General features: G+C 35.8%; 2 protein-coding genes and 1 long non-coding RNA gene across 8 annotated transcripts in view; 2 read left to right on the top strand and 1 right to left on the bottom strand.

Annotated features, from left to right (window-relative positions):
* The window catches only part of LOC140819021 (uncharacterized), a 32,571-nt gene extending 29,593 nt beyond the window's left edge, over positions 1–2,978 (top strand). The window contains exons 2-4 of one of the 2 annotated variants that reach the window (XR_012115187.1): positions 561–716; positions 1,580–1,736; positions 2,845–2,978. This is a non-coding gene — a long non-coding RNA (uncharacterized lncRNA). Of the gene's footprint in view, positions 1–560; positions 717–1,579; positions 1,763–1,842; positions 2,271–2,844 lie in introns of those variants that run through there. The other variant, XR_012115186.1, reaches the window with a different exon arrangement.
* Positions 2,687–8,088, bottom strand: LOC140819020 (putative late blight resistance protein homolog R1B-12). Of its 3 annotated transcripts, none has more exons than XM_073179010.1 (4): positions 5,105–8,088; positions 4,822–4,882; positions 3,341–4,419; positions 2,687–3,217 (listed from the first exon to the last, which is right to left on the bottom strand). In XM_073179010.1, exon 1 carries the CDS (start codon positions 7,892–7,894, stop codon positions 5,456–5,458), a length of 2,439 nt encoding a protein of 812 aa, XP_073035111.1. In that variant the 5' UTR covers positions 7,895–8,088; the 3' UTR covers positions 2,687–3,217; positions 3,341–4,419; positions 4,822–4,882; positions 5,105–5,455. The 3 variants fall into 3 exon arrangements, with proteins under 3 accessions (XP_073035111.1, XP_073035112.1, XP_073035110.1); XM_073179011.1 differs by having other exon boundaries at positions 2,687–3,229; XM_073179009.1 differs by having other exon boundaries at positions 2,687–4,419.
* Positions 8,089–8,722: 634 nt separating this feature from the next.
* LOC140819037 (uncharacterized) lies at positions 8,723–15,842 on the top strand. Of its 3 annotated transcripts, XR_012115190.1 has the most exons (6): positions 8,723–10,471; positions 11,643–12,641; positions 13,027–13,252; positions 13,661–13,807; positions 13,974–14,361; positions 15,709–15,842. XR_012115190.1 is itself a non-coding variant. In XM_073179045.1 (5 exons), exons 1-5 carry the CDS (start codon positions 8,984–8,986, stop codon positions 14,276–14,278), a joined length of 3,165 nt encoding a protein of 1,054 aa, XP_073035146.1. In that variant the 5' UTR covers positions 8,723–8,983; the 3' UTR covers positions 14,279–14,572. The 3 variants fall into 3 exon arrangements, 2 of the variants coding, with proteins under 2 accessions (XP_073035146.1, XP_073035147.1); XM_073179045.1 differs by lacking the exon at positions 15,709–15,842 and having other exon boundaries at positions 13,974–14,572; XM_073179046.1 differs by lacking the exon at positions 15,709–15,842 and having other exon boundaries at positions 11,646–12,641; positions 13,974–14,572.
* The last annotated feature ends 975 nt before the right edge of the window (positions 15,843–16,817 follow it).

The raw sequence follows: 16,817 nt of genomic DNA on the forward strand, positions 1-16,817 counted from the left end.
TAATTCACCTTTGAACTCATATTATATGTATATTTCGATATTCTTGTGTACGGTTGGCCCCCACATGCCGAGTGTTTCTCCAAACACTCATCCCCTTACTTCCCTCCCCAGATAAGGGCGAAGTTCAATTCGAAGAAGATGAACAACACATGTTTTGGGGTTGATGATCAAGTTCGAAACGTGAAGTTTCAAGCATCGGTTTTAGTTTTATTTTCTTTTAGGTTATCGCTTCCGCAATTGTGTTAAGCACTATAAAAATTATTTAATATACTGACTTTTGGCTATTTCATGTACTACATGGCTTGTTCTACGATTTTAAATTGTTAAACGACGCCGATGGCGCGTCTCATTTCGAGACGTGACATTTCTCATTCGAATATTTTATCAGATGGCCTTTGCCATAATTTTGGTCTTGTGTTTTTGCGAACTCCAAATGTAACTTTGTCCAATCATTTTCATCAATCTTGACGATGCAAATCAAAGCCGAAACCCGTCGCTTTACTTATCAACAGTTCGCTCTCAATTGCTCATGGATTGACGGTCTTATAAAACAATTGTAGGAGGCAATCCGTGCATCACTTGAAGATTACAATGAGCAAATCGAAAAACTCAAACAAGAGATAAATGATGCTACTCATGGTGCTGACAACATAAGGAGTGATATTAGTGCACCTACTCAAAGATATGCTGTAATAAAGCGGAATGAGGAATGTGGGGTAATGATATCTTGATATTTGTGCTCCTGAACTTTTAGTAATCTTTATAAAAAAAAAAGTCTAGGTTATCGGCATGACATCATATTGAAGGTATCCTTGGCAGTGGTTAACTCACATGGCAATAATGGTGCAGACATGAAATTCTCATTTGTCCGTGTTACATCTTTTCATCTTGTTCCATAAGTTTATAAATTTTAAATAATTGTTCCCCATTCCAAGATAAATAATTTTAAATAATTGTTCCCCATTGCCAAAAGAAAATATTAGATGCATCTGGTGACTACCTAATGTCCAGGGCTTATACTTCAGTTGGATCAATGGCACCTTTTTATGTCTTTCCTTGTGGACATTCCTTTCATTATGCACTACTGAAACTCAAGTAAGTTGAGGAATATGAAGGTCACTGTTTTTTCTGTAACTTTGTGTTTAAATAAATCCGTTGTTTTAAACATTTATTTGGCATTTAGAACGATTACAAAATTTATTTAATTTGTTTGACCCGAGCTCCACTATACTTTGAATAACGAGATATTTTCATGTAAACTTATCTTGTACAAAGTAGAGTATGTAAAAAATCTAGAGTGAAATCTGAAATTATCTGGAATAGACATGTTGTGGGTATTGTTTATGAGAAAACATCGTATGCCAAGTGTTCTTCTGTTCTCATGGTCTGAGACTTCAATATCTTCATTTGGTTTTTCGTGAAGTCCAAATTTTGCTGTTTTATGGTTGATTCAACTGACAAATGGCTGTAGTGTAGTAGAGTGATCTTATTACAACTTTGTCTTCACGATCTTATTTATACAAATTGCCTTTTGTTCAAAGATTGGTGCTGCAATACTTTTATTTCAATGGTTTTACAGGCTGAATACATACTAGATTTGCAAAAGCTGTTGACTTTACTGAGTGATGGACCTAGGAGGGAAATGAATGGCAGTTTGAAAGAAGAGGATCCCGCACATAAAACTTCAAGGATTTATATACACAAAAAATTTATATATATGTGCGTGCAAAAGACAGGTATCTTGTGATATTTGCCGGTCTTGGTAAATTCCCTTTTTTCTAGTCTACTTCATTTTTACATTCTTTATTTCATTTCTAATAGTTGATTTGATGAATTACTTAGAAACAAGTATATAAAATATTTCAAATAAGCAACTGTATGTGAGTCAAGTCTACGCGAATTTAGCCAGTTTTGGGTCGGAAAAACTCGTTCTGTGACATATTGTTCCGGAGTGGCTAACGAGGACTGGCAATGGTATCAACTCTTGATGTAAACCTGCAAGAAGTCCAAGCTTGAAATCACTTTCTTAAATTCTTGTTATGGTCATTTTTTTAGTTTAGCTACCGGTGGCGGTGATGCATTATTTATTGCCATGTCCAGTTTCTTCTCACTCAGAAGTACAATAACATTGAAACTGGTCGGAACTAGTGCATTCTAGTCTCGTAGATCGTAGCTTGATATATTCTCAAATAGTTGAAGTTAATGTTTTTAAACAAAAGTAGGCGTGAAAACTAAATTAGTTTCTGCTGGATTATAGGAATAAGAGTTGGCCAAACAAAAGTTTAAGTTATTAATCAACTCTAATCAAATTGAAGTTTAAGTTTTTAATCAACTCTAATCAAATTGTATGTTAACACTTATTAAGTAGAGTGACACAAAAGACTAACCGTTTAGTGTAGAACTTTAAGCGATCAATAATTATATGAACTGTATAGTATTTGAGAAGGTTTTAATCTTAATTTCTCGTTGGTGTAATCCAACACATAAAATTAGTTTTCAAAGGAGTTTACAACTTAAATTAGTAGAGTATTGATTCATGCATAAATACATGTTCTCACTTCATTTTTCATATTATACACCTTGCATGTATAATATAATAAATAAAAATTATGCATGTAATATATTTTTATTATTTAAATATGATTCTATAGAAAGTTCGAGAGATTTTGGGATGGACACAAGTATCCTCCAAATATTTCTCCCTTGTTTCCTCCGAAATATAGAATATATTCTCTGCTTTGAATGAGATAATAACGAAATAAAAGAAGCTTGATTTCACAGTACATGCTTCACATGACATGTTCACCTAAAAAATAATTCCGGTTTCCCACTCCGTGTTAGCAGTTTAACCTGCTAATTCTAGCAATTATGCTATGAACTAAAGTAGAAGCCAGAATGTCTCCAAGTTGAACTTCCATGAAGGCTGTTGTGTCTGGTCATCTTAGGCACAATTGGCTAAAAACGTTAGCTACTTTACTGCCCTTCTTGTAAATGTGCGAGAGCATGATGGGAGGCCGGCCAAGTTCCCTCCATAGATGCAGAAGATCCATTTAATCGATGTAGCTTGTATGAGAACCAGAGATGCAAGGAATCAATTTCCACCCAGATTGAGAAAGTATTAAAATCCACATAAAATCGTAGCCCTTTCCTCGTATCAAGAAGCCTCACAAAGATATTAGTGACTCATCCAATGACTTTACATGTTCATTTGGTTTGCCTAGTGAAAACACTGTTAGAAGAAGGCCGTATTTTTTAATGTGACATTTACTAAAGAATTTATGCAATCTTAATTCTTATGTATGACAAGTGACAGAAGATTTTATTTCAAGTAGTAACCCACCTGTTAATGTTGATCTCTACGTTCTTCTATTCGTCGGTCTCCTTTTATTTCCACTTTATGCTTCATGCCATGAGTAGAGAAGTTACATTCAGAATGGACAACTTGAAAACAATCATTTCCCAAGCTCTGTTGCTTCTCCAGTATTAGCATTGCAGAATGCAACACAGAATATTTACAGTGATACAACTCAATCTTCTCCAGTGTCAGAATTTCACCCATCCCAGATGGGATCTCCTCCAATTCATAACACGATTCGAGAATAAGGTGCTGAAGGCTTGGAAAGTTGTAACACTTGGCTTTCCAATGCATCAAGTCTAATGCTTCAAGTACCAGTACTTTCAGTCGAGAAAACTCCCCCTCGTTCGGTTCCCACTCTGTTCCTAGGCAAGCATGATCAGTTAGTTTGAGAACTTCAAGATTGGGTAGTGAGCCAACTATTGTCAAAGCAAACCATGGAATTCCACATCCGCTCAAAGATAAAGTTTTTAGTGCACTGGGGAAAGCAAACTTGAGCTTTGGCAGCGAAATCAAGTCTGTGAACCATTTGATATTTGGAATTACACGGATCTTCAAACTTTTGAGCTGACGTAGATATATAAGATTCTCAAATCGATAATACGACCACCCTTTTTCCCTGCAGCAGTGAGCGTCATATGAAACATCCAATTTCGTGATGTTGGGAATCCTTGTCAAAATTTCCTTACTAAACCTCAAATTCCATATCCCAGAAAGAGTATGGAGTTTCTCACGAGCTAAATACTTCCCATAAAAATTGAATATGGAAGAAAAGTCGAGAAAAACTAACTGCCCTGATTGTGGAATCTTCCTGATTCCCATTGCCAAACTTTCATCCCAATAATGTGCGTATTTATTCATGATCATAGTTTCTAGATTCAATAGCTTTGACATCGATCCAAGTACGTATTCTTGTCCTGTTGAGGCAGTGGTTGGAACTAAATGTTTCATTTGCTCATTTTGATTAACTAATCTAAGTCCTTCATCAGTTAAAAGCTTCACTTCGCTACTTGTTTGACCACTTCTGGAGATGTGATTCCAGCGGGACTTGGCGTCTTTGAGATCTGTAACAAAATGAGTCGCAGTTATGTTGATAACTTTCTTCAGGATGACCTACAATGTTTCTCTTAAAAAAAATTCCAAAAAAACCATACTTTTGGATCAAAGGGGATCAAGCTCATTAACGTATATGCCAATCAAATTTACTTGCCCAAATACCACAGTGGGCTGAAATGTTTTCCAGTTTAACCATTGAAGCTATATTTCAAGAATCACTAAAAATGACTTCCAAAAGATATAGCTAGTTGAGCTGGGTAGTACAACTAAAATATTTCACTCTGTAGCCATTGTTTATAAGTTTTCACGATGGATTTGCTTGTCCAATTTAGTATTTCTCAAGTAGATAAAAAGGAATGAACCCTTTTGTGAGTTACATATATACAACACACACAGACAGTTTTTAATACCTTTGCGCAAAACATCCAGGCCATCGGGAGGGATTGAACCAAACTGCACTAGTCTACGCATCTGCAAAATATTTTCAGGAACGAGACCAATGTAAGTCGTAAGAGTTGAGAATTTAGTAACCACGTAGGATAACTTAATCTTATATAAGCCAAGTGACCAACCCATCAAAATTGATCCCTACATGTTTCAATCACCCAAACTCTTTATAATTTTGGAACACATAATGATTACAATAATATAACATCTGCATCTCTTATAGTTTACAAGTCAGTTATTTTTTACCGCTGTATGTATGCTGCGATCTGAGAAGCTCTTTTTGGAATGGACAACAACTTGGAAACCATCGTTACCATAGCTGTGCTGCAACTCCAGTATTTGCTGGGCTGAATTCAGGACAGAAGCTTTACACTCACGCAACTCAATCATTGAAAGTGTCTGACTTTCTCCCATCACAGACGGTATCTCAACCAATTCATGGCATGAGTGAAGAATGAGGCGTTGAAGTCTTGGAAAGTAGTTATAATCAATTTTCCAGTGCATCAAGTCTAAACCTTCAAGCACCAACAGTTTTAGTTGAGAAAACTCTCTTTCACTTGGTTTCCACTCTGTTCCTAGGCAAGCATGATCTTTCAGCTATAGAACTTTAAGATTCGGCAATGAACCAATAATTGCCAGATCATGCCAAGGAATTCCACAACCACTTAAAGTTAACGTTTCAACTGTTGAAGGGAAATCAAACTTAAACATTGTGGGTGAAACTAAGCTAACACAGATCTTCAAATCTTTGAGTTGATGTAGATTGACAAGATTCTCAAGTTGATAGTATGAGGTTGCTTTTTCTGTACAGTTGAGACTATCGTATGAAATAACCAATTTCTTTATGTTTGGAATTCTTTGCAACATTTCTTTTGTGAATCTCAAATTCCATATCCCTGAAAGACTCTGGAGGTCTTCAAGAATTAAAAGCTTCCCATGAAAATCAAAATTGGCAGCAATAGGATCGATCAAATAAGCTTCTGCAAACTGGATATGCCTTAAATGTGCCATCTTCCAGATTTCCAGCGGTAAATAAATCTCACCATTGCGACGAAAATATTGATTAATAATCAAAGTTTGGAGATTCCATAGCTTTGATATTGTTCCAGGTATGTCCCCTTCATACGTCAAAGCAATATACCGAAGATTCTGAAGTTCCAAAACTTCAAGCGGAAATCGAAGAAACTCGACTTCGATAGCATCTAACACTCTAAGTAGTTTGAATTTCAGGAAAACACTTGAGGGAAAACAGTATGGTCCCATACACACAAGTGAGCGAGAAAATGAAATAGATGGCAATGAGTAAAAAGGAAAGGAACGATACTTGAATGCTTCAATTGGATGAATACTTAAATGTCGTTCACTTAGTGAACCTCCAGGAAATAGGCTGGCATACCATTTTGATACCTGTAGAAAATTTTCATATTTTGCTTCTTTTACACAGAAAGCAAGCAAGAGGTCATGCATCCTGCATGTTTTGATTCTTCCTTCAGAGTTCTTCTTAGATATTAAAATAAGATTTCGATCGATGAGTTCTTCCAAATACTTCTCTGCTGTGTCTTCGACGGTTTGAAACTGAACATGTTTCAGAAAACCCACAGCAACCCATAACTTAACGAGTTTGGACACAGAGATCTCATAATCTTCCGGAAAAACTCCAAGGTATAGGAAACATGCCTTCAAATGTTGAGGCAAGTAGTTATAACTCAACTTTAGTATCTCTAAGCAATTATCATCACTTGAAGACACAAATGAAGTAACATTTGCTGCAACAGCATGCCATGCCTCCTGTGTCATGGTTATCTTGGAGAGTAATCCACCAATCACCACAATTGAGAGTGGAAGTCCATGACACTTTTGTGCAATCTTCTTCCCAATATCTTGTAAATTATGAGGACACGGTTTTGTCCCAAAAATCTTAGCACGGAGTAGAGTCCAACTTTCATCATCACTTAAGAGTGACATACGGTGAAGATGGTCAGAATAGCCCGTATGAGCAGCCACATCAACAAGCTGAGTGGTCAATACGATTCGGCTTCCCATATTATCATCTGGAAACACCATTTTCATTTCATCCCAAGCAGCAGTATCCCAAATATCATCTATAACAAGTAGATACCTCCGACCCTTTAAGTTCTTGTACACATGAAGTTTTAGTTGATCATCACTCTCTCGACGAGTCTCATCAGTTAATTTTTCCATAGAATCTAGAACACTTAACAGGAAGTCTCGTACGCAATATGATTGAGATACAGTGGCCAATGCACGGATGTCGAAGTGATATACAACAGAGGGGTCAGCGTAAACACGGTTTGCTAGAGTAGTCTTGCCGATTCCTCCCATCCCAACAATGGAGATGACTTTCAGTTTAGATTTATGTGCATTCAAAACCTGTTCCTTGATTTGCATAAAGTGATTGTCGAATTCAAACACTACGGTATTTCTAATACTGGAACCAATCATACCATATTTTGATAAACCTGCACGCAAAGAATTTCGAGATTGAAAATCATCGCTCCAAGAAAATTTCTCAAACACCTCTGCCTCATGCTGAGTTATGGAATCACTTTCTCGTTTCAAGTTCAATCCCAGTCGCTCCTTAATCTGTGCCGCCAGTACCACTACAGAATCAATTTTTTCGGTTGCGAGCTTAACGAGGAGACATCTGAGGGCCATACCCTTCTCAAAATGGTGCTCAAACGTGACGTTTTTCACAGCAGCAGCAACCAGCGGCAGAAGATAATTTGCTGCCTTAACCTCGAATGATGAAAAACTCCCCCTGCTAAATAGATTGGTTGAATAAAGATCAGCGAAATCTTGCGCCTGATATGCTTCATCTCTGATTCGTCTTTCCAAACAAGCGATCATTTCATCGCTCTTACGGGATGAATACTGTTCGAAAAACTGTATCAAGAATCCAAGTTTTTCATGGAGAGATTCAATATTTTGCTTCTCATAAGGTGATACATGTCGATCATGGAACAACAAGATTTGCTCAAGAGTCCGCTGGATAGAAACAACAGCTGCATATGCCATCTCCAGTCTAGAACGAGAAATTTAGCTTTATTTGCAGATCAATCTACAAAGAACAGAAATCATCAAATGAACGAGTTTTTGAGCAAGAACAACACATGGGTTTTTCGCATTGGTCTACACTGATTGAAAATCTTGGTCAGTTCAGAAATTTCTCGAAGAAGAAAGAAGCGCAAACTACGAGCAACGGAGCTATGAAATTTAATAGCGGATCTTACTCGGTGAGATTCTTTAAATTTTTATTTATTATTTATATTCTTAAAATTATTCTATAATAAAAATTAAAATAAAAAAATATAAAATAAGCAATTGGAGTAGCAGAATTAGAGTCGGTGGGATAGTATATGCCTAAAATTTCATATAATGATGAAATTCGTAAAGAATACGGGAATTGGTCTCCGGTCGTCGATTTTTTTTGTGTTCAATCCATATGTGCTTTTTTAGTATCACATTTTCACATGAAGTGTACCACATTTTGTATGACATAATACCACAATTATGTGGGTAAAGAGTGAACCCAAAGAAATGTTTTGATTGAGGATTTTTCACAACTTCCCCTAAAAAATACGATGTAAATAAATTGAATTGAGTTAAATATTAATATAATTGTAAGATTTGAATTCGATTTGATTTGACTATGTTCGAGTTCGAATTCGATTCAAAACTCGATTATTTTGAATTTTTAGTTTGATATTTGAATTCGGATTGATTTAATTATATTCGAGTTCGAACTCGATTCAAAACTCGATTATTTTTAATTTTTTTGTTTGAGTACTACTCCAAACCAAGAATTATTGAATTATATGTATATAATATAATTACCAGTTACGTGGTTCATTTGAAGTTCTGATCTTACACTCCGCCATTCCCATTTTCTATCAGTTTTTCTCCTGAAATCGGAAACATCGTAATTTACTACTGTATATTACGCAGTACAATCATCTCCATTGATTTCGTTGATTTCCGGGAACCCAATCTTCAATCATCGATTCGATTCAGTTTAAATTTGCTGGATTTTGTTTTGATTTAATCCTTTTTGGGTAAAATCATTTTTTTTGGTTCCGGTTGTTGCTGGATTTAAAGTTTGATGACATGATAAACGGAGATGGCGTTGAGGAGAAAGTATCCTCTGCGATCACCTCTCCGTTTGATACGCAGTTCGATCAAGAATCGGAAGGTGGAGATGAGTTGTCAAACTATTCTTCTTGCGGGGAATCGGAGTTCGAGAAATACTGTAGTGCTAGCTCGGCAATGGGCACTCCTAGTTTTCGTAGTAGCTCGTACCAGGGATCTGATTTTGGGTCTTTGAAAAGCTTCAAACTTGAAAGGGAAAGTGCTAGTCTCAAGAACTTTGGGGATAATAAGATATTATCGACCTTTAGGGGTTGTACATGCTCAGATAAGGGAACTCAGTCATCTTCGGATTGGAAGGGTAATGGGATGTCAAATGGGAGGATTGAAGGTTTTGTTATGCGTGGTATTGATGTTTTGGGAAATTCTGATGTGGATGACAACTGGGGCAATGAAGGTGTAAATATGAATATAGGCGTGCGAAATTGCGAGGAGGGTACAGAAGTTCCAGGCGAGGCTCGGGATGTTGAAGGAGTTAAAGGTTGTTACAGGGGTACAATGGAGGGGAATGACGAGGGAGGAGGTTTGGAAATTGTTGGAGGTAAGGGCAGGAAATTGTCAGATGAAGGTGAAGCTTTATCAAGCCACGATCATTCAGATGGGGAAGATTCAATGTTTGGATGTGGTAGTGATGATGGTGGGGAGATTCATTCCTACTATGGGAATAACTTGCTGTTTCATGTTGATGAAAGTGGGAAGAATGAAAACCAATTGGTTATGAATTCAAAAGTGGCGTTTGGATCTAATGATTGGGATGATTTTATTCAAGAAAATGGGGGACATTTTGTCCCTTCTGTTGCTTGGAATGAATTTCGGGTATGTACTCAAGGTGCTATTGGCTCTTTGAATTTGTTTGCTACTGATTCTGTTGAATTTCCACTGCCACAAGCTGAGGCTAGAAGTACCTCTGTAGCTTGTGATAAAGTTCAACCTGCATGTAAACCCGCAGAGATCAGGGTAAGTTCTTTATCCACAAACTCAATAAACCATGGGATTCTTGATGGCCGGGTGGCAGATGTAAAAGAAGTCCTTATGTCAAGAAATCAAGTCAGTGATATGGATGAATTGACGGAGTATCTCGAAAGAAATTCTAATTGTGATGCATTTGAACCAAATAAGGATGCATTAGCTAAAAAAGGCCTGGCAAAGGAGGAGTTGAAAATTCACCTAGCTAAATCCGAAATGAAACATCAATATAAAAACGCAGTTATTAGTTCAGATGTTTCAGTAGATGGGAAGGTCGCGAAAACAAACATTGAGTCGAATCCCCCCTCCGAGTCTGAGTTCAATCTTCTTACGGTGAAAGATAAGGATAGAGGGTTCAGATTATTTGAAGATGGAAATTCATTTGCTACATCATCATTTACTGACATGAATATGAGTGATATTGCTGAGAAGAAATCTTCCTTTTCATTCGGCAAAGTTGAAGATCATTTTGAGCCAGTTAAAGTAAATTGTTTTCCACTCTAATTTTGTAGTTAGAAAATATTATTTTTTTGTCTCCATTTTCTCTTATATTTTGGTAGAGATTGCTGGTATCAGTTGCATTGTTTGAAAATTATCCTAGTATTATGTTGCAGAAGTTTAATACCAATCATGTGATTATGCATAGCACACGTTTCTATTTTGGGGAAGCATTACATAAACTGGATCTAGTTATGGAAATATTGTTATCATGGAGATAGCAAAGGATCAAAGAAATTATTGAAGTTGATGAAGACAGTTACTTGTAAGTAGTGACTTAATATTGTCAACAAATGTAGAGTTCATTAATTACGTCTCAAAGGACAATAGGAAGTTGAGAGCATGAAAGTAATGAAAGATATAATATTAGAACATACACGTAGTTTTTAAATAAAAATGTAAAAGATAGTTTCTATTCACAAATTATTCTTTCTATCAAGTCATAATGCTATATTGTAATTTGTATTTGCAATCCCTGTTGCTTTGTGCATCTGCAATTGTATTGAGTGCTAGTTGACCAAAATTCAGTACATAAGCTTTTTTTTTTGTTTGCGTTTCTTTTCTTTAGGAGGAGTTTATTACTTGAAGTATGCATGTCCCGCCTTCTGCCAATAGATTCTTGCACGATTAGGAAGTTTGATTTACTTCTTGTGATGCATAAACTTTCATGAGGCTGCTTATCTATCTGGATCATCGACATGAGTAGTTGAGTATGGATACTCAGTTGTTGCATTTCATGTTTCATCCATGAAAACAGATGAGTACCAATTAGTCAAAATCAAATCATATAATTTACTCATTTTCCCAGGTAAGTCAAAACCTGTCTTTTTTATGGCTCGCGATATAATGAATAATCTACAATGGTTATTGCTTGTTGTTTACAATCCTTTTAGATATTATTTGATCTTACGAACTCATCTTACTAGTGATCTTTGTTTTATTTTTATTCAAATATTATTATCAGGTGTCATATATTACAAGCAGACGACATTCGTTTCTCCATCTTTAAACAAGTTTGTATTGAATGGCACTGGAACCGCATGGAGGAATTCTCCTGTTGTTGCTTTAAAAATGCATGCCCTTTTAGTATTTTTTATGATATATTTTCCTGGTGTTCTTTGTTATGTATTTTAACAGTCCGCCCTTTGATGTCTAGCAGATGAGAGATTTCGAGTTGAAAGATTTCTATGATGAGATTGTTAATGACATGGAGGATATACTGCTTGCCTCAGGTGATACTCCGGTAGCTAGATACTCCCAAGGTTCTAGGATGTATGAAGCCCATTTTTCTCAGCCATCTAGAGATGGTGGCTCTAGTGCTTCTACATCTGGCACGGATTATGCTAATAATTGGATCCAGCAGCCTCTTAGAATTGATAATGTTGAGGTAGTGGGTGCAAGACAAATTGAAGGGGATGTTTCAATGAGCGAGCGACTAGTTGGAGTGAAAAAATACACTGTCTATAAAATTAGAGTGTCGAGTGGGGAAGAATGTTGGGAGGTTGAACGCCGATACCGTGACTTTAGTACTCTTTATCAGCGATTGAAGAAGCAATTTGCAGTTCAGGGCTGGACTCTTCCTTCACCTTGGTCTCATGTTGATAGGGAATCCAGAAAGCTTTTTGGTAATGCTTCTCCTGATGTTATTGCAGACAGAAGTGTTCTTATCCAAGAGTGTTTACAATCTGTTGTAGCGTCCAAATTTACTTCTAGCTCTCTCAATACTCTACTTTGTTTCCTCTCTAAGTCAGAAGTGGTTCCCGATTCTCCTGCAAATAATACAAATATACCTCGGACACCATTTCCTGACAGAGTCACATACATGGAGAATCTTACCACCTTGGGAAAGACCATTTCACTTAATGTTCAAATCTCTCCTTTTAAATCAATGAAACAAATGTTAGATGCACAGCATTATAGATGTTCAGGTTGCCACAGAAATTTTGATGATGGAAGAACAAGGGTGCAGGAATATTTTCAAGTGCTGGGGTGGGGAAAGCCTCGTCTTTGTGAATACAGCAGCCAATTATTTTGCTCTTCCTGTCATAACAATGATACTGCTATCTTGCCAGCTAGAGTTCTGCATTATTGGGATTTTACTAGGTACCCGGTATCTCAGATGGCTAAGTCTTATTTGGATTCAATTTATGACCAGGTAATCAAGAACTTGTATAGAACGAGAGTTTTTTGGATGTTGGATTCTTTTTTCATGAAGAACCTTATCAAAACATATAAAAGTACGAAAACATCTTATGTTTTGAATTTTCTCGGGTAGGTAGAGTCCTTGCTTAGCCCTTATCTAGCAATCCCTCTTCCCCTCAATCCTCCTCACCGTACTTTCTTACTGGACAACTGGTCCATATGTACGTACAAGATTTGTGACATTAAAATTGTTCTCAAGATCTACTTACCTTTGTCTACCTGCAAAGCTATGTTCTGGTCTAAGCCTTTGGAAGTTAGGAATTTTTATAAGCATAATTCGCAGTATACATTTAAAGTATTTCGTTAGATTGTTATTCTGATTTTGTCTTTTCTTGCAGCCAATGCTTTGTGTCAGTGCAGTTAATCCATTGTTATTTTCAAAAGTTCCAGCATTACAGCATGTTGCAAATATAAGAACCAGGATAGCAGCGATGCTGCCCCATGTTCGTTGCCCATTTCGCCGATCTATAGACAAAGGCCTTGGAGCTCGGAGATATATTCTTGACAGCAATGATTTTTTCGCTCTAAGAGACCTAATTGATCTCTCCAAGGGGAGTTTTTCAGGTAAGCTATTGCATCTGTATTTAATAATATAGGAAGGCATTCTTCACCTTTTTGTTTCTTAATTACTGCAAAAAAAATTACTTGACATCTTGACTGCATATGCTTACGATCTTTCTACATTATTTTGACCTTTTACAAATGTGTGTGGCTAACTCTAAAGAATTGGAACCTCTATCCTATTTGAGAGTCTTATAATTTTATCTCTAATGATGTTCGATAAAAACACATGGAACCTCTATCCCTTTCTCTGTATAGGGTATCCTTAAAATTTGGATGATTGTCTGTCACAACCCCCGAAGCACATTTTTTGTATTTGTTTCTGTAAAGTAATTTTATATTATTTTGTTTGTCTTTTCATATCTAAGAAATTCCTGCATTTGATTACAGTTCAATGGTTTCTTATTTCAGCTTTACCAGTCATGGTAGAAACGGTGTCTAGAAAAGTTCACGAACATGTCGTGGAGCAGTGCCTTGTGTGCTATGATGTGGGTGTTCCCTGCAATGCTCGGCAAGCCTGTAACAATCCTATGTCTCTAATTTTCCCTTTCCAGGCAAGTATTTATTCAATTTTTGTGTATTTTAATATAATACCTATTTGTAGCCAAGTCCAAATGACTAATAATTTTTGCAAAAGCCTAGATCGTTATAAGTTTCTTGGATAATGATCTTATCGTATTCAGAAATACCTTTTCTGATTGATTCAACTGAATTTAACAGGAAGAAGAAATCGAAAAGTGTAGATCTTGTGAATCAGTTTTCCACAAGAATTGCTTCAAAACAATAGTAAGTTGTCCATGTGGTGCTCATTTTAAGCAGGAGGCTCTGAAGCTAAGTGCTGGAGAGGGAATCCATGTTGTGAAAAGCAACTTAAATTTACTAGGAGGAACAACTGAATCTGGTAATGGCTTTATATCAGGCTTGTTTTCCAAATGGACTCCAAAAATATCTCAGAATCTTGGAAAAAATGAGCCTAAAGATGCTGAAAACGTAATCTTGATGGGCTCGTTGACAAATAGCTCCCTCTGAACATCTTTACCTACAGATCTTTATGTTGGTTCTTGATCAAATAGTTGCAATTGCCATTGTTATTGTGCTGGAACTTTGTCAAGGTAAGTAAATTTTTGTTTCCCTTTTCTTGAATCTTCTACTCAAGTGTGTTCTTATTTCTTAGCAACATGGTTTCTGATTATTTATCATGTTTATTATAGCTTTAGATGGATGGTTATTCATGTTTGTTTTTGTCATTATGGGTAATCAGTCCTTTCCATGAATGATTTTTAATTGTGAAGAAATTTTTTGTATAAAAGAATTGTACATGTATTTGCTTGTCTGCTGAACTGATGTATATTTTGCATGAAAAGGGGAGCGAAACATTGGAGGGAAAAAGAAAAAAGAAAAGGTGAAAGTTCAAAACAATAATAATTTCTATGTTCAAGAACTTAAATAAACCAATTCCCAGAATTGATGTACTTTAGTTTGATAAAAGACTGAAGAAAAGGGACCAAATTCATTAGCAGAAAGACCTCAGCATTAAGATTAGGTGATGATTTTCTCCTTTGCTGAAATGAACTAAGGAAGTGTGACAAATGTGGTCCTATTTTTGGCAGCTGTGTCCATACATCTGGATGTATGAAGCGTTTTGATGAGATCTTAGCGTAAAGACAATATTATGATTAATTAATTATTTCTTTATTTCGAATCGAGCTTTATGATTAATTCAACAATCGTATTCGATCTTACTAGTAACAGATATTGAGTGTGCTGTTACGTAGGGATGACAATTTAACACACGGGTTTGGGGCTCACGGGATGGGGATCTCCTAATTTTTTCAGGTTCGGATTCGGGGATTTTTTTAAAATCCTCGATGTAGTTCAGTCGGGTATGAAATTATTATCCTCGTTCCCTAATCCGTCTCGAAAATAATATCAATAATAAAATAATAGTATTATTATTAATAATATAATAATAATATTATTATTATTGATATTAATATTATCACTAATAATAATAGATAATAATAAGTTTTTGTTTGAAAAAATCTCTGAATCCGTCGTCGTTTTGTCATATTAATAATTTTGAAATGAGGATAGGGCGGAGATGTGAAGTTGATCCCCGAAGTCCCGAAGTTTCGGGTTTGGAGATTCTTCGAACGCGAAAAAACGCGGATCGGGACGGGTATGAGAGTGGGGATGGAATTTGGGAATGGGGACAGGGATGGCAAACCCTCTTCATCCCATTGTCATCCCTATTAGTACGATAATCTTCTTCTTACAAGTAAACAAGCTTCAAATCGCTCACAATCTGTTGAAGCTATACAAAAATTTACCCTTTCACACCATACTAACTCAAATTAGTTGACATAACAAAGATTATTGTATATATATGGATAACATAACCATTTATTCGTCGTGCTATGAACACATTCATATCTTTACGACTTTATCGAGTAACAGAGGCATTTGCCGTAGAAGAATTGGAGGAACTTGGGTTTTTCCGTGCATCGTCCTAATTTGGGAATGGAACTAAAGCTAGTCATAAAGCAATGCGCTCTACATTTGAGTTCAGTGAAGAACCAATTGCAACTTTTCCCCGTATCAATTCCTAAGTCAAATGGAAACAAAAAACAAAAAAAAAAAACACCTTTGAGTTAGTATCGTAGGAGAATCAACAATATCTGTTCATGCAAAGTATTAACGTGGTATTAAGTACAGTTAATGTGACATCAAAAAATTGCTGATATATTATTGGATATTACTGTTCGGGGTGTCGTCTCAGCGAAAAACTAAATATATTTAATAAAAAAAATTAGAAGTTGAATGTAAAAATATATATAGTTGTATGCCTAGATATTATTTTTTGAAATGATTTATTACTATATTTTAAGCATACACATAATGTAATATTAGGCACAATAAAAACGAAATGCATATGAGTTCGACTCTACCTCCACAGAAGAGCTTATAATTTCAAATTCCGATCAATATTTATTATTTTCTAAAAAAAGAAATGATGGAAAACGATATATTGTAGCGCATTTTAATTATTTATATTCACACCATAAAAATATACATTTCTTAAAAAAAATTAATAGAAATGGGACGGTAGATATTTAAAAATATTTATACAAAACCTAATAAAATTGGATTATGATCCTTTATTTTGTACACAAAATTCTTATGAAACCGTCTCACGATCTCACAGATAGAGATAACAATGGGGTAGGACAGGGGTGGATTTGTCATCTCCGTCCTCGAATTCTATAATCACCTCGATCCTCGATCTTTCGGGTTCAAGATTCCCCAAATCCTAATCCGCAGTTATCCATTTCCGCCCACATCCTTATTTCAAATATATTAACGAGACAGAAGTTATAAGTATATATTATTATTAATGATGATATTAATATTTATATCAATATCACTTTCTAAACGAGTTCGGAGATGTATCCTCATACCCGTTCCAAACTCGAAAAATTGAGATTTCCAACTGTTTAATCACGGGTCAATTTCGTAAGACAAATTTTCAATTCAACCAGACCTAATTCATGAAGAAGATTTAACTTTT

Source organism: Primulina eburnea, chromosome 18, assembly GCF_022965805.1.
Source record: "Primulina eburnea isolate SZY01 chromosome 18, ASM2296580v1, whole genome shotgun sequence".
In the NCBI taxonomy this organism is placed as follows: domain Eukaryota; kingdom Viridiplantae; phylum Streptophyta; class Magnoliopsida; order Lamiales; family Gesneriaceae; genus Primulina; species Primulina eburnea.

Bases quoted from the DNA above. Each gene is read 5' to 3' on its own strand.
- LOC140819037 (XM_073179045.1), top strand. From the start codon at position 8,984: ATGATAAACGGAGATGGCGTTGAGGAGAAAGTATCCTCTGCGATCACC. The intron at 10,472-11,642 runs GTAAATTGTTTT...TTTGATGTCTAG, and splicing joins ATCATTTTGAGCCAGTTAAA to CAGATGAGAGATTTCGAGTT. The intron at 13,808-13,973 runs GTATTTATTCAA...TTTAACAGGAAG, and splicing joins AATTTTCCCTTTCCAGGCAA to AAGAAATCGAAAAGTGTAGA.
- LOC140819020 (XM_073179010.1), bottom strand. From the start codon at position 7,894: ATGGCATATGCAGCTGTTGTTTCTATCCAGCGGACTCTTGAGCAAATC.